General features: G+C 40.4%; 2 protein-coding genes across 3 annotated transcripts in view; one reads left to right on the top strand and one right to left on the bottom strand.

The window, feature by feature from the left end:
* The window catches only part of RNF20 (ring finger protein 20), an 88,919-nt gene extending 80,407 nt beyond the window's left edge, over positions 1-8,512 (bottom strand). The window contains exons 1-2 of the mRNA XM_063435018.1: positions 8,323-8,512; positions 7,162-7,303 (exon numbers count right to left, since the gene is read on the bottom strand). Coding sequence (XP_063291088.1) covers positions 7,162-7,293 — 132 coding nt within the window. The 5' untranslated portion in view covers positions 7,294-7,303; positions 8,323-8,512. The remainder of the gene's footprint in view (positions 1-7,161; positions 7,304-8,322) is intronic.
* Positions 8,513-8,603: 91 nt separating this feature from the next.
* ERCC1 (ERCC excision repair 1, endonuclease non-catalytic subunit) lies at positions 8,604-26,088 on the top strand. 2 transcript variants are annotated; one of them, XM_063435011.1, is made up of 10 exons: positions 8,604-8,696; positions 10,569-10,649; positions 10,727-10,948; positions 16,577-16,680; positions 16,790-16,889; positions 16,989-17,065; positions 17,219-17,318; positions 19,170-19,241; positions 25,636-25,704; positions 25,824-26,088. In XM_063435011.1, the coding sequence occupies exons 2-10, from the start codon at positions 10,575-10,577 to the stop codon at positions 25,875-25,877; spliced, it is 873 nt and encodes a 290-aa protein (XP_063291081.1). In that variant the 5' UTR covers positions 8,604-8,696; positions 10,569-10,574; the 3' UTR covers positions 25,878-26,088. The 2 variants fall into 2 exon arrangements, with proteins under 2 accessions (XP_063291081.1, XP_063291080.1); XM_063435010.1 differs by having other exon boundaries at positions 8,691-8,772.
* The last annotated feature ends 574 nt before the right edge of the window (positions 26,089-26,662 follow it).

Here is a 26,662-nt window from a genome sequence, read left to right as displayed (position 1 = left end):
GTTATCCTATTATAAATTTCCCCCTTTTTTTTTTTTTAGTGCATCATCATGAAAGTGGTTCACAATCCTAATAAATTTAAATTTACATATTAGAAAACAGTTGTTACTGTCATTAATTCTATTAACTTATTTAACTCTAGGTTGTTTTTTTTTTATCTTATAGTGACCTATTATAACCATCCAACGTGCTAATTATATATCGTGATTCAATCCTATATCAGCAGAGTGATACAAATTCAATTATCAAACTCTTAAAATTTTCCCAAATAATTATAGTAATGGTTCAATCTAAATACGATCAAGGGTTACATCTACTTATTCCAATTATCACCCTAGTTGAACCATATTATCCAACCATTTTGTAACCTTATCCAGTGAATCAAATATGTGAATAGTCCCATCCTTAGTGACTATAAGTTTGGTTGGGAAACCCCAACGATATTTTAGATTTTTTTCCCTCAAACGCAGGGTAGCTGGCAAAAATTGTTTCCTCGCTCTCCTTGTCTGAAAAGACAAATCCGGAAAAACTTTTAGATCATTGAATTTGCCTTGTTCTCTTTCCGTTTGTCTTGCTGCTTTTAAATTTTTTTCTCTAAAGGAATAAGAGTGACAAGCAATGATTATATCTCATGGAAGGTCGTCTGGGAGTGTTCTTGGTTTATATAGCCGGTGAGCTCTTTCAAGGAAGTCCATTTTATCATCAATATTAATTTTAAGAGCTTTGAAAAATTCCGCAAAAAAATTTGCCAGATTTTCTTGTTAGATAGATTCAGGAATGTTTCTTATTCTTAAATTATTTCTTCTTCCTCTATCTTCTATACTTGTTGATCTCTCCTCCAAATCATTAATTTTCGTCTGTGGTTTCTCAATAATCTAATTTTGCTTCTGTAGGAGAAATTCCAAATTTTCTGTTCATTAATTTTAAATTAGCAAAGCTCCCCTGCATCTCTAATTTTATTTGTTCCAATTGTTGATCTAGACACTGTTTTAAATATGCTTGGGTGATCATTGGTTCGTCTGGGCTTTCCTGTGATTCTGTCTCGTTTAATTCTCCTGTGTGCTTGCTTAAAACCATTTTATTTGGCGTTGATGTCAAAGAGGTTTCCAGAGTGCTTTTATCTGTTGGAGCATTAAAAATTTGAAAGTCTTTTTTCCCCGATCTTTTTTTGGGAGAGACTTTGAATCTTGTCTCTGATCAGCTGTTTTCCTTGTTGTCATTTTGATTTGTTTAATCTCTGTTTTGCCTCTATTTTTTTAAGACCTTTATTTTTTTGGGGGGAGCACTCTTAAGCAGAAAAACTCTAACATACGTTTCAAATTTTTTGCCACTTTATGAGGGTAGTATATATAAAACAACAGAAATTCAGCTTCCCCCTTTTCTTCCTATTTTGTCTTCTGGCAGATCAAATCAAATCAATATACAGAAACTTTTTCCATTTTGTTTTTTTCCGTATCCTTTCCTTATTTATTCTTTAATGTTTGCCTTCTCCCCCTCTCCCCCCCCCTTTTTTTTTTTTTAGGGGTCCTTTTATCTGTGACAGCTGATTCAATTTTGGATCTTATAGGTCCAGATATTAAGTGCGCAATTCACTCGAATTCCTAATAATTCCACAGTGTGCTATTCACTCGAGTTCTTTGTGTTCCAGCAATACAATATACAATTCACTCAAGTTCTTTATAATTCATTGTAGCTTAAAGATTGATTGCACAAATTAGCTCTAGTGCTCACCTCTGCTACATATATAAAATTCCACTCTGCCCGGTTTATTTACCACTCACTTTCGGAGTTCTGCATTCAAAGTGTAATCTCCCGTCCACTGCGGTTTCAAGTATGCGAGCAATCCATCTACCTGAACTTGCTGAGGCTTGAAGGTAGTAAAACAGGATATTTCTTAGGGCTTGAATATTCCGCCCGAGCAGCGGTCTCTTCCGCTCACTCGCTAGTTACCACACTCGTGGAGACATACTTCTGAAGATTCCGGCATGCATCCGGCATCCGCTGACTCTCTCCCCACATGGGACTCCAGCTCAGCTCAACCCAGCGGCGTGCACGCCACGATACGTACCCCGCGCGTCGTCACGTTGTCAATCTGCCAAATTTCAATGTGCAAACATGGAAAATGGGAAAGCACTACATTTGATTCCCATAGGTTTGCAAAAACACATAAAACCTGTACATTGGGGGCACTGTTGTACTCGGGAGATGTTGTCGAACACATATTGTGGTGTTCTTTGGCAGTAATACACAACAGGAGCTGAGAATCCATGCCTAAAGTACAATGTGTGTGAAAATAAAAAAAAATGTCTACCCAAAAGGTTGACAAAGACTGGTGGTAGAATTAGTGCATGGAAAGTGTTAAAATACCACCATTTTAAATGCCCTAGGGTGACTACTTTTCAAAAATATATGGTTAAACTGGGGTAAATTACATTGGCCTGCTTAATAAATGGCCCAAATAGGACATGGGTTCATGATGGCCAGCTGTGAAAAGTTGGAAAACTGGAATGCGCCACCCTCCAAATAAAGTTTTTTTAGCCCCCAGGGAACATAACACACCTATACATGGGTGGTATCACTGTATTCAGAAGATGTTGCTGAACACATATTGGGGTGTTCTTTGGCAGTAACCCTTAAAGTTCTCAGGACATGTATTCTTAAATTGCAATTTTTTTTTTTTTTTTTTTTATTTGGCATAGATTGGTGGTAAAATGGTTGCATGAAAAGAGTCAAGATACCCCAAGTTTAATACCTTATGTTGTCTTCTTTTAAAAAAAGATATACATGTGAAGGGTTATATATTACAATGAAACGTTCGTTAAAGGGACACTCCAGGCACCCAGACCACTTCTGCCCATTGGAGTGGTCTGGGTGCCAACTCCCACTACTCTTAACCCTGCAACTGTAATTATTGCAGTTTTTTTTATAAACTGCAATAATTACATTGCAGGGTTAACTCCACCTCTAGTGGCTGTCTACTAGAGGGCACTTCCTGATTAATTGCAAAGATTTTCTTTGCTAGAGCGTCGCTGGACATCCTCACGCTGTGTGAGGACCTCCAGCGTCGCTCAATTCCCCATAGGAAAGCATTGAAAATCTTTTTCAATGCTTTCCTATGGGGAGACCTAATGCGTGTGCGCGGCATTGCCGCGCATGCGCATTAGGTTTCCTCAGCCGGCGGGATCAGTCTCGCCCACCGGCTGACGTGATTACTGGGAGGTGCGACGGCGATCCAAAACCACCGCCGGGGTCTCAGGTAAGTGACCTGAAGAGGTTTTCACCCCTTCAGCTACCGGGGATGGGTGCTGGGAGGGAGAGTGGACCTGCAGTGCCAGACGGCAGATAAGAACCATTCGGCCCAATGACATACTATTTGTAAAAGTAGACAACCTACGGTATTCAAAATAGGGTTTTGTGTGTGTGTGTACACACACACACACACACACACACACACACATACATACATATATATATATATATATATATATATATATATATATATAAAAGATTGTTTTCCTGGCACTGGAGTTTTCCTTTAATTTTGAAAAAAAATGGTTTGCAAATAGCAAAGTGCTACTACTTATAGCCTTATAACTTTCCACACAAAAAAAAAAAACTAATAGGTTAACATTGGGCATTTTTAAACTCAGGACAAAATTTACAAACTACTTAGCACGGGTGTTTTTTGGTGGTTGTAGATGCGTAACAGATTTTCAGGGTCAAAGTTAGAAAAACTTTTTTTAAATCATATTTTATAGTAAATTATATGATATGATGAAATAATGGTATCTTCAGAAAGACCATTTAATGGCAAGAAAAACTGTATATATTATGTGTGGGTACAGTAAATGAGTGAACACAAACACCGCAGAAATGTAAAAAGAGCCCTGGTCCTTAACGGTAATAAAATTGAAAAAAAACGGTCTAGTCACTAAGGGGTAAAAAAAAAAAAAAAAAAACACTAATAAAATCTGTCAGCATTGAAGTTGCTGTTTAGTGAATATGTGAGTGTGCTGGATCTTGTGTATTGTATTATTTGGCCCCCCGAAGCACCCCATCTATGCATGTTCAGGTGAGTGCAGCCCCCTGGTTTCACAAAAAAAGCATTGCCACAAAAAAAACAGATAAGAAGATATTCTGACGCGAAAGTAGGAGGTTGTCTGCAACAATTTTTAAAGGATGGAAGAGTACAACTGCAAATCCATGAATTTTAGGTGTGAAAAATGGATACCAAATCAGATTTTCAAGTAAGTCAAGACCTTGCTTCCTTCTGACATCCTATCCGGCACTAAAGAAAAGACAAGCTCTTTTATCCGAAACAATACTCTATTTTCAATTCAAGGCTTTCCCCTTTGGTCTCGCATCAGCACCAAAAAATTTAGCAAAACTTCTCACACCATTGGTCGCAAGTCTGCGAGAGAAAGGAGTATCAGTGGTGCCTTATTTAGACGATTGGCTCATCAAAGGAGGATCAAGGAGACAGCTGGAAGAAGACATTCACGTCACAATGCATCTTCTCAGGAAACATGGTTGGATCATCAATCTAAAAAAGTCACAGCTTTAACCAACTTTAACGATCCAATACCTGGGTTTTAACATGGATTCCAAAATATTATCGCTGCATCTTCGCGTCTAAAAGATCGTAAGGGAAATTTATTTCCTCCAACAAGAAGTAAAGTGCACTATAAGGAAAGCAATGAGTATTCTAGGAACCCTTACATCTTCGGTTCCAGCTGTCAAATGGGCGAAAGCAATGAGGCCACTGCAATGGGAGATCTTAGCGCATTGGACAAGAAGGGACGAAGATCTGGAGCTGGAATTATGCCTGTCGTTACCAGTCCGGGATAAGTTAAATTGGTGGAATCAGTCAAGATTCTGGACGATGGGTTTTCCGTTCCATCAGCAAGAATGAATAGTACTTACGAAAGACGCTTGAAAACAAGAATGGGGAGCGCACCTACTATCTCAGTTCCGTCTGGGTCTGTGGAATCAAGAGGAAGCAAATCACTCGTCCAATTACAGAGAACTCTTGGCAGTTTGGTATGCCCTAAAAACATTCAAGTTCTGGATTTTGAAAAGAACTGTGAAAATCCAATCAGATAACAACACTACAGTAGCCTATATCAATCGTCAAGGCGGAACAAGGATCAAAGATCTTCATATTCTCATTGGCAAAATAATGATGTGGTCACAAGGAAATCTACGTTTCCTCTCTGCAGTCCACATAAAAAGACAAAGAAAATATTGTCACGGACAACCTCAGCAAGAAGCAGTGGTTTTGAACACACTGGTCTCTCTATCCACAGATATTTTCAAAAATAGTGGAAAGACTGTCTGTCTGTGAAAGACCTCATGGCAAATAGATTGAACACAAAGGTTCCTGTGCTCACTTCGCTTTTTTAGACTTTTAGTTCTTCAGACGAACAGAAGAGACCACGAGTTGGTTCTCAGCATTAAAACAAATGGCACTAGAATCTTGGGAACTTCCAGTCACGGAACATCTATTGGAGAACGTTATTCTTCTAGAAATGACACTTCATATGTTCAAATTGATGGTTTGGCTGTTGCAATGCTAATTTTGCAAAGTAAAGGTATACCGGAAAGTTTGTTTAATGTCATTTTAAACTCTACTAGGAAATCAACTTTGAAGATCAACCTTAGAATAAGGAGCAAGTTTCTCCATTGGTGTATTTGTAATGAGTACATTCAGTGTGAACCATCTGTCAGAATTATTCTCCAGTTTTTGCAAGAGGGATTTGAAACTGGTCTCAGTGTTTCTATCTTGAAGGTACATCGGCTCTTAGCCATTATTTACTTAAGGATTTTGCTTCTTGTCTGTTGATAAGGTGTTTAAGGCTATTTTGCTGAAAAGACCTCCCCGCAAGTTTCAGTTCCCATTATGGTATTTCCCATTGGTATTTTATTCTTTATGTGAAGATTGTTTTGAACCGCTAGAAAATGTGTCACTGAAGTTGCTATTTCTCAAAACGTTGTTCCTAATAGCAATTACCTCAGCTAGGAGGACTGGGGAAATTCAAGCCCTTTTCTCATCATCAGAATTCACAGTGTTTAATGAAGATAAAGTAGTTTTACATCCTAAACCGTCCTTCTTGCGAAAGGGTATTTCTAGAGAGTCTATTAATGAACCGATTGTACTTCCATCATTCTGCAGTTCTGGGACTTCTGATCAGGAAAGGAAGTGGCACATAGTAGATGTGCGCAGAGCTCTTCGTATTTACCTGGCCCGTTAAGCGGACTTTAGATCATCAGATCATAAACTTCCAGGGCAAGCTGATGGGTAAAATGGCTTCAAAACCCACTCTGGCTAGATGGCTTACGAGGGGTATCAAATTGGCTTACAAATGATGCGGTATTCCTTTGCCTTTTCCCATTAGAGCCCTTTCTACCGGGCTATGTCGACATCCTGTGCTGAGATATCCAATGCTTCTCCTGAAGACATTTGCAAAGCTGCAACCCAGTCCTCATTTAATACATTTATAAAACATTAGCGGGGATACATCTTTTCATCCTCTGAAGCCGCTTTTGGGCATAAGGTGCTTCAAGCCGTCGTTCTTTAACACCCACCCTTTTTTTTTTTTAAATATATATTCCTGGGATCTTGTTATATCCCCACTGGTACTGCAACTATACGTTAAGAAAAACTGAAGTTTTACTTACTGTAATTTTTCCCCCCCTTAATATAGTGACAGTACAATTTCCTCCAATATTTTGATAGTAAATTTATATTGAGCATGGAATGGTTTTTGGTGGTTTCTTTTTATATACTGAGGTTCCTGGGCTTGAAGCAGGTATTTAAAGGGGAAGGAGGAGGGATTATTTACATTTATTTTAGTCTGTTTGTCCCTAAGAATATATACAACCCCTCTGGTACAGCCACTATATTAACAAAAAAAGGAATTTACTGTAAGTAAAATTTCTGTATCATTCTCTCTCTTTTGATTTAAACACTCTATATAATTTTTTTGTCTCTATTCATCCCCTAAACTACAGCTGTAGGATCATTATCATCTTTAACTAAAATACTCTAATCTAGATTTTTTTTTTACAATGAATAAGGTCACAAAATCACAATAAATGCTAAGTTTTAAACCTTTTCTGGAATTTTGTGTGCAAGAAAGGTTTTTATTTGCTGTTGTGGTTACCGTAGATGAAACACCGCCAAGTTTAATGGTCTCCACCGTGGTCCCTGAGTCCTCAACTGCAGCCTTCTTTTCTGGGGGTGCTGAGGAGCTGACATTATCCCCTGCAGTTCTCTTATTGCCGGTTCCTGACATAGTGCCGAGTCTAAAATGCAGGGGGGGAAAAAAAATGTATCTTACATTCATAGCAGAAAGGATTTTTCTTCCTGGAAGTGAAGTGATTATAATATGGAAGCACGCACATTATGCAATACAGCTGTTGGTCAAAGCTGCATTTTTACCCTTCGTTACCCCCCTCTTATGCAGATATGTTTCTACACATCATATTCTGAATTAAAGGACCACTATAGTGCCAGGAAAACAAACACGTTTTCCTGACACTATAGTGCCCTGAGGGTGCCCCAACCCTCAGCGTCCCACTCTCGCCAGGCTGAAGGGGGAGGAAGGGGGTTAAACACTCACCTTTCTCCAGAGCCAGGCTCCCTCGGAGCTGGGGACTCTCCTCCTCCTTCAGTCGTCATCGGCTGAATGCGCGGCAAGAGCAGCGTGCGCATTCAGCCAGTCCATAGGAAAGCGTTCTCAATGATTTCATATGGACGCTGGCATCTCCTCACTGTTAAAATCACAGTGAGAAGTGCGGAAGCACCTCTTGCGGCTGTCAATGAGACAGCCACTAGAGGCTGGATTAACCCTAATGTAAACATAGCAGTTTCTCTGAAACTTACATGTTTTCAGCTGCAGGGTTAATCCTAGATGGACCTGGCACCCAGACCACTTCATTGAGTTGAAGTGGTCTGGGTGCCTATAGTGGTCCTTTAATTGTGCACCCTTATTACAGAAAGCCACCCTGCTACATGGCAAGATTAGACAAGCACACACAAAGCATTGCGGTAACAAATGAACACCTCTGACAAGCAGGTGTGTGACAGCAGATTGATAACGCTAACATATACAGTTTAAATCAAGGGTAGGCAAGGTTTGGCACTTCAGACGTTGTAGACTACATCTCCCATAATGCTCTACAGCTATAATGCAGGATAAGGTCCAGAGGCGATGTAGTCCCCAACATCTGGATTGCTGAAGGTTGCCAGCCTCCGCTTTAATCCATGTTTACCATTAGTTACTCAATGCCCATTAAGGATGAGGGTTATTATGGATATCTACCCTGGCTGACGCTCTCTCTGATATAATTTGATTTTACTCTAGGTTTGATCCCTGGTTCCCCTCTCTCCGAGCCCCTGGTGATGACAGCCCGCCAGAGCCGGTACGTTGTCACTGTCTCCCTCACTTCCTGTCCGTTCTCGGGGGACCAAGCGGCTGATCGCTTCCAGGAGCACCGGATGACGTCACCACGCAAAGGTCAGCCGCGCACTATCTACTTCCGGGTTACTGGACTGCCATGACGGCGGACGATCGGGATTGGGATGCTGCGCGCAACCGGAAGTGACGACAAAGCAGTGCGACGAGAAACCGAGCAGGGAGACCTTCCAGGATGATAGTGACAGCTCTATAGATATTGGTTTTAAGGCAATTTAAAGGTCTGTGTGTAATATTGCTAATGGCCGCACAGAACACCGTCTATCCTGTGTGAGAAGGATTCAATTAGCCCTTTAAGTAATAATTCTATTGTAATTATTTATGGTTTATTATTATTAGAGAAATGTGAAATTTTGCTTTATTTTTTTTTAGCCTTTATTTCCGTTTCACATTTAGTGCTCATATTAAATATTGAATAGCTTGCAGAAATATAAGTGGAAATACAAATCACAGGTTTACCTATAACTGTGTGTACATCATTATCCCAGGTAAAGAAAGCTACTAAGAAATTATGTATTTGTCCTTACTTGCAGAGTGCATTATATGTGTTGCACGTCAGTATATTTATTTTCTAATATTGTAAAAGGGATGTTTGGCCCGTGATTTTTATATATTTTATATTTATATATTAACTCTGTGGCCGTGTAGACATACCTTTTAGAGGGCAACCTGCAGTGCTCAGTCCACTACAAGTGATACTCGAAAAATTACAATATTTTGAATGGCCTTTTCCTGACAATCCTCTCCAGGCTGCGGTCATCCCTGCTGCTTGTGCACCTTTTTATTCCACATAACTTTACCCCTTAAGGACAGATGACGGATATATACCGTCATGATTCCCTTTTATTCCATAAGTTGTGTCCTTAAGGGGTTAATGTGCTTTGATACAGCACTTTGGGAACATCCAACTTTCTTTGCAATTACCTTTTGAGGCTTTCCCTCCTTATGGAGGTTGTCAATGATGGTTTTCTGCACAACTGTCAGGTCAGCAGTCTTCTCCATGATTGTGATTCCTACTGAACCAGACTGAGAGACCATTTAAAGGCTCAGAAACCCTTTGCAGGTGTTATGGCTTACTTAGCTGATTAGAGTGGGACACTGTGAGCCTAGAATATTGCACCTTTTCACAATATTCTAATTTACTGAGCTTGTGGATTTGGGGTTTTCATGAGCTGTAAGCCATATTCATCGCACTTATGACAAATCACGGCTTGAACTATCTTGATAGACACATGTAATGTGTCTCTCATATATTAGTTTCCCCTTTTACGTTGCATTACTGAAATAAATGAACTTTTACACGATATTCAAATTTTTCGAGTATCACCAGTATACAATGCCATCTGGGTGCATACACTCATACTGGTAAGGATAACTATTTGACTGCTTGTCATGAGATGACACCAAGGCTGTCCTACCAGGACCATAACCACTACATAGAGATTCCCGGAGGTTATGGGGTGTTCCTTTCAAGCACTCTTTGGGGACTTATGAAAACATAGTTTGCATTACCTGAAAATCTAATAGCTGCAGCCCTCACGTTCTTTCCTGGCATAGACATTCTCTTTACAGTCAGTTTTATCATTGAGAAGCTTTACAAGGCAGGTGCTCTAGGCAAGTGCCTGCCATTTGAGTTTAGCTAAGGAGCTAAACTAGCAGAAGATACTCCTCCAAGCTGTCTGTCAGCCAGAGAGGTGTAACTTAACCGCATAAGGTTATAAAAGTGACCAATTTCTATGCAAATTGGCACTTTTGTAAAATGAAAAAAGGGGACACACTTCACACAAGCTTAAGCACTTTTTGTTTTTGTAGTGCTCCTTTAACCCCTTAAGGACACATGACATGTGTGACATGTCATGATTCCCTTTTATTCCAGAAGTTTGGTCCTTAAGGGGTTAATATAGTGGTTTTAATCTATAGCTGCTGCCTGACAACGTAACTTTGAGAAACTATGAATACATTTTGCCAAAAATGTAACTCTAATGGCTATCAGCTAAACTAGGTTTCATATTTTCCATATTTGTTTATCATCAAAAGGCAACCCATGATCTTAACCTATTATTGGCCCATTTTTTGTTTAATTCGTATTACAGTAAAAAATGGAAGATCAAAAATCCACAGAGGAGAAAGCAAAGAATTTTATAATCCCTTCCCAGTTGCCAGAATTATCCCAGGTGAGATTTCTACTTTGTGTTGACTTTTTGTTTTCTCTACAAACATTCTTAGCTTTTCCTTTTTGCTCTGCCTGTAGGTACGCCCCCTTTTCCAGACGACATCAGTAGAACATTTAGCCCCAGTGGCAACATGTGGAACCTACGCTGATTACATTGTCCAGCAACAGCCCAAGATTCAAGAAAACACTGGAATCAAGGTTGCTGCTAGAGAAAATACGGCATTGTCGACAGGACAAGAAGCTATTGCATCTACAAGTCCAGGAGGAGGAAGGAGCTGTATTGTAGTCAGTACGCGACAGGTAATTATGGCAGTCAGTATTATGCAAAAAAAAAAAAATTATATATGTTTATGTTTCTATACCAAAAGAGTTGTGGTGGGGAAAAAAGTATGGATGAAAATACCTTCCAACTGAAGTAAGTGGATAGTAAATACATTGCTAAACACAAATACACACACCAGGCAAGCCATAAGACTTGCTTTTCCCACATAAATATCACTTTAACAGTGCTCTCACTACTGCAAGGGATTCTGGGTAGGCATATGCAATGAGCTCAACAAATATTGTTCTTGGTGTAATTCCAGCCCAATAACATAAAAATAACAAGGGAATGCACTGGTCTTGCTTACATATGCTTTCGTGTTTTTTTAAAAAAAAAAGTAAATGGGGGGGCTGAGTCTGACCGCGGAGGCAAACAGACATGCGGGAAAAAGGAGCTCCCGACGGGCAAGGAAAACAAACGACAATATTGGCAGCTGTATAGCCCACCGACCCCCCAAGGTGTGCTACCCACGTTGGGGGCACATCAAGGAATTGGGGGATGCCCTTCTGAAGCCGATCGGGGCATATAGCCCAAAAAGCGATCTGAGGCCTGCGAGAGTTGGAGCCGGGGAGAGGCGGCCGCTCTCTCCGGCGCCGGACACCCCAGCAACCACAACTGACCTCCGAACCCCCCCCCCCCTCTCTGGACCGGTGGGGGTCATCCCGGTCCCCGCAAGACAAGCGGACAAGCGACAACGATCGAGCAGGTACACAAAACTGAAAGAACCACGAGTCAGACGGAGCGCGTCCAAGATGGCCGCCCGTCGCAGCTCACAGAGAGGAGCCACGAGCAACCATACGCAGCCTCCCTCCCTAGAGGCCCTCGACTGGCTCTGCTCAGCCTTCTATGAACTGCAGTGCAGCAGGGGTATGCCCAACCTTCAAGCGGCACGGGCGGTGGCCAGGTGGATCCGACCGACGACCCGCAGACGCCACTATGGTGCCCCACTGCAGGTATTCCAGGCGGGCATCCGTCCACACAAGCATCGACAAGTGACTAGGCGAGAGGCAGACCGCGCCAACCAGGGTGCACGCTCCTACACCCACACAAGCGGCAAGGAGAACGCCGGACAACCCCAAAGCCCCAGCAGCACACCGGAGCACAGCACGTCTGACCGGCTGACCACCGAGCAACAACACACGAGACAACCAGGCTGCACAGAGCCAGGGACAGCCGCCCTCCTGGGCTTAAGGCCAGACTGGTAAACTCCCGAAAGCATCACCCACACCAGCGGAGGCTCAAACGCCGCAAGAAGAAGCATGCCATCAGATCCCCCGTTACCCCCACATGGGGAGAAAACTCGGTCTTTATTAAGCGCCGAGTTTGTGGTCAAAAGATGCAGGCCTACCCACCAGCCTGGGGCAAGAAGGATACCCTCACGAGACCATGTGTATCAGCGGCCTCCCGCGGACCACTAGCGGGCACCGACATTCTCCCATCAAAAGGCATTGGTTAAAAGAGACACTGACACAAGCTCATCGAGTCCTCACAGCTCCAGTGGTGAGCAGCCATTGCAGCTGAGCTGTCTGGAAGGACCAGAACTATTCAGATTTAAGTGTAGATTAACCTACTTCATCACTGTTTCAGCAAGTTGTTTATAACACTGTTTACATATTATTGGTTTATCGCTGCCATATCACATTGTTTTCTGCACAGTTTTATTGATATAATTTACTATTTCAGTGATATACACTTTACTATCGCTGCCTCGCTGCGGCTCTGGACCGCGGTGATATACATGCCTAGGAGCAGCCTACTTAGACCCAGAATGCGCAGTGAAAAAGCATACGACACAGCAGGGCCTTAGACTACATATGCTGGAGTGACAAACTCCTATACATAACAGGGCGCAAGCGAAGTACCACACTACCTCCTCTATTTCCACGTATTACCAAGCTTACAGTTGTACGGCACGCCAGTAATGTGCGCTTATTTTAACTAGTGACGGGTAAGCAGTGGCGCTCACCCGCTGAAGGCTCCAAGGCATACCACGACCTAAGCGTGTTTAGATGTGTAGCATATGCCACACTCACTATGTATTATTCATGCTACCCCAGACGACCAATAAGCGACACTAACCAGCTAACATATACCTCCAGCTTTACCCAGCCATGTTACTAGCCTGCTCAATTTATAAAATGTGCATGTATTACTCATTACCCTATTGTAACCCGTGAAACAAAACCTGAGGAATGCCTTTGGGGTACCTCAGACATGTATGTACCATTCTTTGCACGTCAAAAATACAAAAAAAAAAGTAAATGGACACTATAGTCACCAGAGCAACTGCAGCTTATTGTATTCGTTCTGGTGAGTAGAATCATTACCTTCAGTAATCATTACCTTTTTACTGTAAACACTGTCTTTTCAGAGAAAATGCAGTGTTTATATTACAGCCTAGGGATACCTCCACTGGCCACTCCACAAAAGGCTGCTAGAGGTTCTTCCTGGAGCAGTGCTGCACAATGTCTCCACTATCTGCACGCAGATGCTGCACTTTCCTCATAGAGATGCATCTCTATGAGGAAATGCTGATTGGCCAGGACTGTGTTTGCCTTGTGCTGGTTCTGCCCCTGATCTGCCTCCTCGACAGTCTCAGTTAATCAAATTGCAAAGCATTGTGATTGCATCACAGAATCAGTTCTGATAATGTCAGCTGTAAGCAGGCGGGTCAGTGGCAGAGGCAGCAACTGCAGACCTGAATACAGGTAAGATTTTACTCTATTTAGTGAGGCAAGGGGGATCAGGGGGTCTAGATGGTGGTTTTAACACCATAGGGTCAGGAAAACATGTTTGTGTTCCTGACACTATAGTGTTTCTTTAAGAAATCAATGATTCAGTACAACAAACTATGAAACTATGTTTATCATCGGTTGTAGCAACCAGCCTTTGTTACATTTTATTTTATTATATTGACTTTTCATTGGCACTTTTTGTTAGTTTTTTTTTGTATGTTGCACGTTCTACTCTAATTGTACAGCGCTGCAGAATATGGTGCTTTATAAATGCCAGTAATAAATAAATTAAATTAAAAATATACATTGCCTGAATGCGCCTAATGGTACACAGTGGTGGTTTCTATGGTGATGAGTGTGGTTTCATACCATGGCTTGAGAGCCTCTCTTTCACTTTGGTTTTGTTTGCCCAGGATATTTAAATCAGATGTAGGATTTCTGTTTGCTATCCTAAAGAAAGTCCAGTTTGTTGGACTGAAACAATGATTTCTTAATAAATAAGCACATCTGAGCAAGATCACTCAGTGCATTCAATTACTGTATACACACACACACACATTCAAGATCCAGTGGACTTGCTCATTCATTAAACAGCAATTTCAAGTTTCAGAAAATGTAATAGTTTTATTTAAAAGCACCTGACTTAGGCAAAAAATAATGGGGATCATACATAGCATAAGCCTGCCACCACCATATATATGGTAGGTTAATTGTATTAATTATGTATGCTTTCTTGTTCTGGTTTAGCCGCATCACTTTTTTTATTTTTTGTGTTAAACTTTTAAGAGTTTTAGGATTATTCTTTTCTTTTTTTTTTTTTGGTACTTGATAAATTTCTACTGAATAAATAAGATTAAAGAAAAAAAAGTTTTAGGATTATTCAATAAAACTTTTTTATTTTATATTGAGCAGTGGTTTACATCTTTTTTGGTTTGTGATTTAAGGGCTTATGAAACAAGTAGTTCATTTGTATTCATCATATTAAAAGAACACTCCACTGCCCAAATCCAATAAAAAAAACACTATTTAGTAGGTATACATGCATGCATTGAATTATGCATATGGATATGAAAATCAAGGTTAGGAAGGAAAAGAGCGTCAACTAACCTATCACCAGCAATGAGTAAAAGGGGAAGGAAAGTCACCTATCTAATATATAATTTAATGTCCATCTGATTGGATGTTTTTAATTATTATATACAACTACTTTGTAATAAAATATGTTGATAATGATATATGTAAAGTATACAGTATATGAATACTATTGTGAAATATATTTGGAATGTGTTAACTTGTAAAATGGAAAAAAAAAAAGAAAAGAATATATAAAAGCTGTTTTTGTGCAGTGTATAGAATTCTTACCATAAAAGTGCATGCAAGGGTTAAATCATTTCATATAAGTAAGGTATTTAAAGCTCTGCTATATCTCTTTCATTCTAAATACTGATATATATATATATATATATATATATATATATTAAAGAAGTATGTATAGACAAAAATGTGGGATTCAGCTATGCATCTAAAAAGGAATAAATTAAATAGCACATTGTTAAGTATGTCTGAATATAAATCAACTCTGCGCTGTAGATATACTCTTACAAGAGGAAATGAAATTGTGAGTATATCTACAGCGCAGAGTTGATTTATATTCTGACATACTTCACTATGTGCTATTTATTTATTCCTTTTTAGATGCGTAGCTGAATCCCACATTTTTGTCTATACATACTGCTGTTGAAGGGTGGTTAATTGGGCAAACCACCTGGGAAGCTGCATCAATTATACAAAAGCTAAGTACCACTGTGTGTAGTATGTGGTGCATACCTGGTTTAGGTGACACAGAAGTGTAGTACACACCAAAAAATTACTGGTATTTGTACATATATATTGAAATAGATCTGTACATTGAAAATGTATTTACAACCAATTGATTTAATGTTTTGAAAAGTTTGGCTCAACTATTTGATTACTCTCTTTGGACAAATTGTACATTTTATTATGTCTAGAGAAACAGAATCTGTATTTATTTACAATAATTTTAAAAAAATGGAGTTGCAGGTTTGAAGCCTTTGCAACCTATCCCCTACTAGCCCTGTATAGACTTGTACATGGCTGTCCAATTACAGGATTCCCAATGCAGATCAATGAGAAGTCTTTGCAAGGCAAGTGCTCTGGGCAATTGCTGCCTCTTGAGTTTAGCTCCACTACGCTAACCAAACCAGGAAGTAACAGGACAGAGTGTCTGATTAACAACCTGGGTGTGTGACCATGTTCATTTATTAAAGTGCCAGTTTCTATTTAAATCTGCACTTTTTGTTAAATGAAGAAAAGACCGGACACACTCTAAAAACAAAGTAAGACGGACATTTTCATTTTTTTGTGTGAAAAACACGTAGTGATTAAAATATAGTAAGTTCCCAAGTATTACATTTAGATTTGGTATATTTAGCATGTGGATTAGCATTGTATTTAGAATGAGACTTTGGGTTAGGTAAATAAATATATGCACTGCTCTACCGCCCATCTGTTAATATTTACGGACACCAAACGTTAGTCCTCTTTCTTGAGAGGTTGACTGTTTCCCAAATGCCTGTCAGAGGATTGGAAAGTTGTTCCTTGTTCCTGTATCTAATGCTGCCTTTGGGCCCCCTTGCTGTCCTTCCCATCTGCGTTCAATCTGAGTCCTGGGAGTGTAAAGTAGACTTGAAACAGACTCTGCTAAATAGCCCACCACCTTTAAGCTTAGGGGAGCCAGTTAGGTAAGAATTTTTTTTTCAATATTTTCTGATCCAGCTGCCATTTCTTCGTTACCATGTGTTAACCAAGCCTTTCTTGTGATAAAGTTGGAATTCCTTTACTGTGTTTCAGAGAGGAAACCCTCTCCTTAAACATCTACGAAATGTACCCTGGGAGTTTGGAGACATTGTGCCAGATTACCTGCTAGGAGACTCAAGTTGTGCACTATTCCTGAGGCAAGTACCTTATATCACTATTTCTCTTATTTCCTTTTTTTTCAGTTTTCACCTAATCAATGAACATTTGTAGTACACACATTTAATCTTTTTATTTTGATTTTCACAGCTTAAGATATCACAATTTAAACCCTGAATACATACATTCTCGCCTTCGATCTCTTGGACAGTGCTTTGCCCTTCGTGTGCTTATGGTACAGGTGGATGTGGTGAGTCTGATCAGCATGAAGAAAATCTTTCTTTCAGAAGTGAAAAGGTTACACCATACTTGTTTATTTTCATCACTATTTCTCACATTGTTCTTTCAGAAAGACCCCCATTTCTCATTAAAAGAGTTGGCGAAGATCTGTATTCTATCTGACTGCACTTTAATACTGAGCTGGAGGTGGGTGTAATGAAATATAAGCGTGACATAGAACTTCGCATATGAAGATGTTGTTAACGGGAATATGAAGAGAAATCTTTCAAAGCAAAATTAGACATTTGCATAGGTGTTAGGGAATATAATAATTCTTGAACTTGGCTCTTCCTTTTACAGTCCAGAGGAAGCAGCACGCTACTTGGAAACATATAAATGCTATGAGCAGAAGCCAGCCGATGTACTGAAAGAGAAAACAGAGAGGGACTTCATATCTAGGGTGAGCGAGAAAGGTTAACAGGGGAAAAGAAATGCTTACAGTGTGATTCAAGGAACATGCATCACTTTGAGACAACTGTCTAACCACAAAGATTTAGCTTTGAATAATGCAGTTGCTTCACTATGCAGGTTTAAAAAAAAAAAAAAAAAGCAGGTAAATGATTTTTTTTTCCTCCCCCACACTATTTACCTGCTTCTTCTTTTTTATGCTTTCCATTCACATTTGAGGGGCACTGATCTAGCCAAACAGTGTCCTATCCTTAGGAATGCTGGAAAAGTACATTGGGCATTCCTGACAGATTTACCCATGTGCAGTTGAAAGAACTCTTCACCTTGCAACATCCTGACAAGGGGAGAAGAGAGGGAGTCTGATCAGTGTGATTACATAGAGCAGGCTCCGGTGTCTGGTTACTCTCTCCTGCTGCACAATGATGCCCTGTTTTTGACATTAGTGAACTGGTCTGAAACCGAGATGGATTAGTAAGAGGGACGGTGGGGCAGAAGAAAAACCCCTAGATAAGAGTCTTGCCCAGTATTGCATTCTGACCAAGTTTATAAATGTTTATTACATACTTTTCAAAGTATTCTTGCTTTATTTTGGTTTGTATATTTAAAAATGTTTGCTTGCTGGTTTAAAAAAAAAACAAAAAAACTAATGCATGCCCATTTTAGTATGTGCTTACCTTAAACAAAGCTATTTAGCCCTCCATAGTGTGATTTGGGACAATATTGACTTCCAATTGTGTTTTAGAACATTGGGCTAAATGGGTGCACTATTAAAGTGACACTCCAGGCACCCAGACCACTTCTGCCCATTGGAGTGGTCTGGGTGCCAACTCCCACTACCCTTAACCCTGCAAATGTAATTATTGCAGTTTTTTATAAACTGCAATAATTACCTTGCAGGGTTAACTCCACCTCTAGTGGTTGTCTACTAGACAGCCACTAGAGGGCACTTCCGTGTCTATAGCACAGGTTTCTGCTGTGGTTTCACGCTGTGTGAGGACCTCCAGCGTCGCTCAATCCCCGATAGGAAAGCATTAAAAAGCATTTTCATTCTCGCCCACTGGCTGACGTAAGGAAGGGGAGGAGTGGGTCTCAGGTAAGTGACTGAAGGGGTTTTCACCCCTTCAGAAACCGGGGGTGGGAGGGAGAGGGGACCTGCAGTGCAAGGAAATGTATTGTTTTCCTGGCACTGGAGTCTCCCTTTAAGCAAAAGGGGTCAAACCACAATGGTCATTGTTTCTCAGACAATATTTATCAGTTGTTGACACCATTATTCCGAATTTGACAAACTTTCTTTAAATCTAGGAGCCTGAGCCAAAAATGAGGTACCAAACAATTGACTCGGGGATGTGTGTGTGTGTGTTATGGTTGTTGTATTTTCTAAATGTGGCTTGTGTGTGTCATTTGCATATTAATCTTCTACAAAGCAATATCACAAACATCATACGCACCATAGGATGTTTGTGATGCTGCTTTGTATTAGTTTAATATGCAAGTGACACGGATTGTATAGGCCTGGTGGTTCTGTATGCGATATGAGTAGTGATATGTTTGAGACAGTAGACATAAGACAGCTACCAATTAGAGCGCAATATAGAGAATTTTCTACATGTGACCCTTGTGACAGCTTACCCCAGGCTTCCATCTGTTATTGTGTCCCTGCAGATGGTGATTCTTATGTGCACCTCAACTGCTAAACATTTTCCACTCCATTGAAAAATAAACTTGTTTGTTATTTTGTGTTTTAACCAGTTGCATGTACTGTATTGCACCTGAACATTTGCTTTTTAAGAGTGACAACTCATTTATCTAGATGAGTGTTTTAACTATTTGTTCCTTATTTTAGATGACAGACTGCCTCACTACTGTGAAATCTGTGAACAAATCAGATAGTGGAACTTTGTTTACCACCTTTGGGGTTAGTATTATTTATATAACTTGTGGTCGGCTAATATCGTATAGTGAAATACCTTGTGATTGGAATTAAGTCGGCGTGGTGTGCCGGAACCGACGTAGGGGGTAGGCCTGTAAAAGAGGGCCTCCCCAAATGAATTGTATAAGAGGGAGAGGTGGGTGGGGTGAACAGCGTGCGTACGGCAAGGTAGGAAGGGGGGAGTAGCGTTTATTTAGGAACGCTTAACTCCTCCCACAAATACAGGGCTAAGGCCTTTAAACTTGTGGTCGGCGAATATCGTATAGTGAAATACCTTGTGATTGGAATTAAGTCGGTGTGGTGTGCCGGAACCGACGTAGGGGGTAGGCCTGTAAAAGAGGGCAAAAGGAAAAGCTCGAAAACACACTTATAGCACTATAATTATCACATGAAATCCGTTTGCCTTACTTCTTAACCGTTAGGAATGTTCCTGTATAATGTAGCTGACTTTTAGTGACTCTAATATGTGTACCGGCATACTGCTACTGGATGCCGTGCTTATTGAAAGGACGTGCTAAATAGGAGCCGGTGGCCCCAACCTACTCTAATGCCGGGACTATAAATGTAGAACCGTATTTAGAAGTGGTTAGGGAATGATTAGTATGTCAAGTGTCTTGATTGCCTGGTTTGAATGTTGGCGTGACATGATGTAGTGTTTGTACCTTCTTAAATCTTCCTTGAGGAGACATGATTTGCCAGTCTGATTAGTTGTGATCGTGGAATTGTAGGGTTCCGGAACCCTTGCACGGTTGCAGGCACTTAGATTTAAGACCTGGTTGTGTGGTGACCGGAACCTTGGAAGGTTGAGGCCCAGATGTTTGAAACTAGGTTTGTGTGTTACGGATGCTGTTAGGGAGTCTGATACTGCCCGGAATTCTCATCTGCGGATGCACCAACTATTTATTCCTTGATATTTATATGGAGTATTTAAGAAGACGGGGTGTGGTTTGAAAGGCTTGACATAAGGTGTTATTGTAGGTCAGATTGGTATAGTGCGATAGTGTTGTATGAAGGGCTAAATGAAAGGTGGCAAAAATGGTAGAATAGACTACAATTGAACGGTGTGCCTGTGAATGTTGTGTCACCACTGAGTCATGGAAGAACGTCATGTTCCTGTTGTGCGTATTTTTTAAGTGCGCTTGAATAACGCTATCGGTGATAATTGTTGTCGAGTCCCAACAGCTGGGCGACTGAATGAGGATGTTGAAATGCGGACTATGAAGTGTGTAAAGTAACCGGTGAATCGGGTGTTGTCAGATGGGAGAGGTACAAGGCCAAGTGACTCTTGGTCGGTAATCCCTAATAGTTATGTGGATGCGCCACCCAGGATAGTGGTTCTACTGTACAATTTTGGGAGTAGGTCGGAACCAGGCGGGATGAACTCGTAACCCAATACGGAGCTCAAATTACTCCCCCTACCTGAACAGGAATGACATGCCGAAGGACCTTCTAACACTGTCTCCGTCAAACGGTCTGTGAACCATCAACCCAAAAGGACAAAGAGGATGAACGATTGTATAGAATATGTTGCAGACCGCTATGCAGTCGGCCTAACCTTCAACTGGCCTGCTTGACCAGGGTTCTGTCCATAAATGTTGCTGCCCCTATCGGTAAGTTTGACTAGGCCAGTGTTTGCAATAGGTGGAAAGACTGAGCGTCACTTAATCGGCAACCTCAACCAATAGTTGTAGGGATGAGTGGTAACGTGGAGGAGTTGGAGATGTCCGTCCTGCTAGGCCAAGTGGTTACACCTGCCCGCAATATAGCTACAATCCTTAGTGATATGGTATCGAGAGAAATTGGGTAATGATATTTAAGGCAGAGGATGCGACTGAAAGTGGAGCAGACAGAACAATGCTGAGACAGTATTTATTAGTATGCCGGTGGTCCACATTAGATAATACGAGATTAGTTGAGGAGATTTGAACATCTAGAGCGCACTCTGAGAGTGACCCCCCCTAGTGTAGCACCCGTGTAACGACTACCACCAAGTGCAGGACAGACTTGACAGCTAAAGAACTTTAAAGCTCTGACCTCATGATCTTTGATACAACATATACGGGCAGACGGTCTTACCATGAGCCCCGAGACATAAGGCACATACGTGAAGTAACCCACAGTTGGCAGAACTACATATGCCAGAGTTAAAATTGTTGCAAATAAGCGGGTGAGTACCCAGACCGTGAGGAGGGGTGAAAGGTGATGCGGGGGGCCACCTCTGCGGGGTGGATGGAGTAAGCGTGTGTGGAGTGCCAGTATGAGCCGGGCTGGTGGTCTCTAAGGCGGATAGTCTATCATTGAAGGACTGAAGAGTGGTCAGAATGGCGTTCAGACTTCCTATTACGGCAGAGAGTTCTCCTTGCGAGCTGGTCCCTGACCCGGAATCTTCCAGGTTCGGTTCAGTGGTTGTACTAGGAAGGAATGGTTCGTCTCCCATATTTCCTTCTAGGGACGTACTGAAAAAGAACATCACAACAAACAAAGCATTGATCAATAACTTAAACAGTAGAATAAGCATAGAACTGGCTGGCTAACTAGTGCCGAAGCGAAAAGCTCTCTACCCCATGACAGGTGAGGCCCTGCTAGTTGCCAAGCGGCTGGCGAGAGGCTCTACCTATGATTTGGGCGTGGGGCTCGTGCCACTAGCGTGGTGGCGGGGTGTTGGCCTCTCGGTGACAGTAAAAGATCCAAAAACGTGTGGCCGTGTCAGGTGAGGCCCTAGCTATGAACCCGATAGGTGGGCTGATGCGAGACTCTAACTATGATTTGGGCCGAGGGCAAAATCTCAGCGTTGAGATTGGGGAGTTGGCCTCGCGGGACCAGATCCGTAGTGCAACTAAGGCCAGCAATCTAATCCTAAACAGCCAGTTCTCTAGCCCTAGACGGGGGCTTGATGAGGGTGGAATGTAAAGTATGTAGCAACCGAGTCGAGGTTGACCTGAACCGTGAGGTACGAATTACAGGGAGAGAAAAGAAAAGAAAACAAGACGAGGAGGAACTGTAGACGTGTGATAGAAGACAGAGAAAAGTATGAACAATTCAGTGTAGATGTCAGAAATGTGGATGATAGCGTAGTAACCATAACCCCAGAAGGTACGGAAGAAACTCAGTATGGTAACTATATAACCGGAAAGGCATTGTGCCAAGAAAAACGTGATAGTAACAGACGGGGAGAGGGTGGTGAAAAGAGCGAGGCTGTATGGAACAGGGTGATTGTCCATAGACAGCGAGTTTAATGAAACGTATGACGAGTTATCGAGTAGAGCCGTGGCCTGACGAGGCAAGGCGGGAAATCAAGCCCCCGTATCCCAATACCCCAGCGTGTTAAGGCGTGACCTTGATAAGGTGGTAGATTAACCAAATAAACGAAAAGTACCTGTACCTGATTGAAACCTGGAGACAAAACGAGCCGGTAATCGACTGGCAATAGAATGCTGTCTTGAACCTGAAATCAAGGTGCAGTTAAAAAAAAAAAAAAAAAAAAAAGGACAACCCTACAATCTAAGTGGCCTCTAAACGGAATCAAACTATGCTGAATATGTAGCAAAGCAACGCAGCTGGTTATACAAGTAGAAGATAGTAGGGAATATCTATTGTGAATTCCGTGATATTACATATAGAATTATAACCAAAGGTCCTGAGCGTACAAAATGAGACTAAGGACAGTAACTATGTCACTAACAGATTTATACGTAATAGGTTTTAGATCAGTTGTATAAGATAATACATAGACAAGTACAAGAAAATTGTTTTTCTGGCAGGGTCTATTCACTATACAAGTTGTATATACAACCAATCGACTTGCTAATATTAGACCTAATTTGCAGAGCAGGAACAGATTTGCAGTTTAGCAGAAATCGATCTCTATTTCAACTCTGTTAGTTTAGTCTGCCAGCAGCTCAGTTTAGTGAGCAACCCACGGTATTCTTACCCTTATTAGATATTGATGATCTAAACAATACAGTAACTTTGTATCTGTAGCTCTCCACCGACTGAGCAGTACAGCAAGGCTTATTGCATGCAGTGTTAGTGCAGAGCTTCACACTGATCTGCAAAGGCTGCAGATATATAAATGGACAGGCTGCAGTGGCCTGACAGAAAGTATTGCCCTAAGTCACGTGTACACCCACTTTGTATTTTTGATGCTGTGTAAAAGATCAGCTCAGTGGTTTTGAGTGAACGTAAATCGAAAGGTGCCGAACGGTGAGAATAGCTGAAAGTTGTTATTCTCGCCGATTACCTGCGTTAGTTAGTTTGCAGTTTCGAGCGTCCGTGCGAACGAGGGCTAGCGGGAAAGCAGCAAGGAATGTCGGGACCGGAAGTGCTGTTTGAGGAACCGGAAGTTCTGTTGACAAGAAGGAAGCGAGCAGGCCAGGTGAACAGCGTGCGTACGGCAAGGTAGGAAGGGGGGAGTAGCGTTTATATAGGAACGCTTAACTCCTCCCACAAATACAGGCCTACGGCCTTAAACTTGTTTCCCCCACACACACAGAATAAAGAACTGGGCCAGAGTGATTGACTCTGACAATATGTATGCCGTCATCATTTTCATTGTGTGTTCGGGTTTTTTTTTTTGTTTTGTTTTTTTAAATCAATTAATATTCTGTGAAAACAATACAAATTACTTGACACGTATGCATACAGGAAACAAAAACACACGTAAAAGGCTTTCACATTGATAAAAGCAAAATCAAACAGACGATATTGACTTTAACTTGTTTGCTGCCATATCATTACAAAAGAAGTCAAATGTAATAGCTCAGTGTATTGAAACCCTTTTCTCTATCAGAGGCGAAGTCTTCTTTTCAAGTCTAAATGAATCACCTGTAGTCCATGTTATATTTCAATAAATGAAGTTACCAGAACAGAGAGCTGCTTGTACTAGCCCTGTGTATATTTGTATAATAACATCATCTCTCAGATGCTTTTATTTTTTATAAATAAAAAAAAAATTGATATATGGAGGAGGTTCCTGGTGATTTAGCTGATCACACAGTTCACTTTTAAATTCATTAAGAGACTCCACATGTTTCGGTTACTGTTGTCTCACTGTTAAACTCCAAGTTGCATAATTGAGACATACAGTGACGAAGATACAGCCTATCTGAACTAGTTGGAAACAGTTAGTGTTATGCTGGTAACTTTTTATTTGACTGTGAGAGTCAAATTATTGGTTTTATGTAATAAATTCTCAATCTTTTTAACATGCTATTCTATGAGGGCTTCTGTTCTCTCCCCTCCCCCTTTTTAAAAAATACATTTTACTGGATATCACACAGAATATTGGGGGGTATTCTCAATTGCTTTGGAAATTGCAAGATGTACCCTATAGTAGACACACAGGGGTTGGAACTATTCAGGACATAATGCATTAACTCAACAGGCAGCACAGTCTTGCATGGTTATTGTCACATTGTCCCTTTTTAACCCCTTAAGGACCAAACTTCTGGAATAAAAGGGAATCATGACATGTCACACATGTCATGTGTCCTTAAGGGGTTAAAGAGTTTTTGTGACACAAGATGGACACTAAGGCTTTAGAATGTATTTTTGCACATTTAAACAAGCTAGTTGTAGAGACATCACACTTGTTATTTTAATTTAGAAGAAAAACACGTCTCATTGAAAATGTATAATTAATTTGCATTTCCAGAGATTGTTTCTGAAATCTAACAGTTCTGCCAGGAACATGGCATGTCACAGTAGGTGTACATACATCCCACACAAAAGTAGAACTATTTTTGTATTATTTTAGTTTTAGGTGGTATAGCCATGTGCAAGGAATAGTCTGTGAAGTTTTTAGTTAAAGTGGCTCTAACTTTCCCCTATTGTTTCCTCTTCTCTTCCTCTGTCAGAATCTGTTCTTTTCTATTTCTCTTTAAAACATAAAACAAAGTATGGACTACTTTCGTCTTGTGTATTTTTCCTACGCTTAAGAATTGTGACAAAAAGGTGGAGCTTAAGGCAAGCTCCACTTCCTTTGTCTAGATGTAAAGTGTAGAAAAAATACAAAAGTAGTCCCTAAAGATGAATATATCAGAAATAAAGAAAAATAATATATTCTGACACCAGAAGAGAAATAATTAGGAGAAGGGTAAGTTTGAGGTGACAGAGCCACCCTAATGACCTGACATAATTATGTAACAAGGTGATTTAGAACAAGATTTATTTTACTAGCCTATTTACAGCAAGTGTAGAACCTTGTAACTTTCAGTGTATCACGAAGCTCAACAGCTATAGAACTCCAGCATACTAAATATTCTGCACTCCTCAAAAGGAGGGGCACATGTATGTATGTGCTGACCAGTAACAATTGGTAACAATTCTACTCTCTTCACAATAATGTCACGAAAAAACTAAAAACTAATTTTGCCCTCAGACATTAGCCGATATTGCAAACTCATCCCGAGAAGACCTCTCCCTTTGTCCAGGACTTGGGCCACAAAAAGTGAGTTTCTATTGTTACTTTCTCATGTTTATGCTCTAACTTATTTGCAACTTTATAGATTTTTTTCTTTTTCTATATATTAACCAAATCATTTTTTTTTTATTTTTTTTAAATCTCAGGCTAAGAGACTGTATGACACACTACATGAACCATTTCTAAAATCTTGCAAGTAAACAAAGGCATGAAGTCTCCAGGATCTGAGAAAGTGGACTTTCAGTTAACAGCTCATCAAAGCAATTTATTGAAACCTCTCAAACAATCTTGCATATAATTATGAGGACTACAGCCGAACACCACCTGGAGAGAGCTGCAATTTGCTTCTCTAATGTATAGTTTTGTAAATTATTTTCTTACAATTTTTATTAAAACCATTTAATATGCAAATGTGTTTTCCTAAAAAGTACTCAACATATACGGGTAGAGATTGTGACGCACAGAGAGATTGATTTTGTCAGACCTTTATTAAGTGACAAACAGATCTTGAATATATATTTAAACCTTAGGAAATTTCTACTTATAAAAGATTCCATGATAACAGGAATTAAAAAAAAAAAAAAAAACACTCCTATATACTTTCATTTTCAATGAGTAAACTTATTTACCAATATACACCTAATATGCAAACACTTTCTCACTTATAAAGTTATTTAGTGCTTTCACATTAGGTGTATACTAATTCTATCTGTATAAATGTATATATGCAAAATAACTTTTGGGAAAAAAACAGACTTCTCATTGTATACCATGCACTCATTACATACGTACACACACAAATGTAATAAAATGGGAGACAAAATTTAATGAGCAAGGGAGTGGGTAAATTTTTGGAGTATTCATTTCTAAAAAATAGGCAGCAGACTTTTCAATACTAGATCTAAATACCAGTTCTAAGTTCCTATTTTTTAATACAATGTACACACACCTATATGTCAATCTAGATCAGTGCTGTCCAGCTAGC

Source organism: Pelobates fuscus, chromosome 10 (genome assembly GCF_036172605.1).
Source record: "Pelobates fuscus isolate aPelFus1 chromosome 10, aPelFus1.pri, whole genome shotgun sequence".
Taxonomy (NCBI): Eukaryota; Metazoa; Chordata; class Amphibia; order Anura; family Pelobatidae; genus Pelobates; species Pelobates fuscus.
This window is presented reverse-complemented; position numbering and strand designations above follow the sequence as displayed.

Excerpts from the sequence above, each read along its gene's own strand:
- ERCC1 (XM_063435011.1), top strand. The coding sequence starts at position 10,575 with ATGGAAGATCAAAAATCCACAGAGGAGAAAGCAAAGAATTTTATAATC. Across the intron at positions 16,890-16,988 it reads TTATGGTACAGGTGGATGTG|AAAGACCCCCATTTCTCATT; the intron begins GTGAGTCTGATC and ends TTGTTCTTTCAG. Across the intron at positions 25,705-25,823 it reads CAGGACTTGGGCCACAAAAA|GCTAAGAGACTGTATGACAC; the intron begins GTGAGTTTCTAT and ends TTTAAATCTCAG.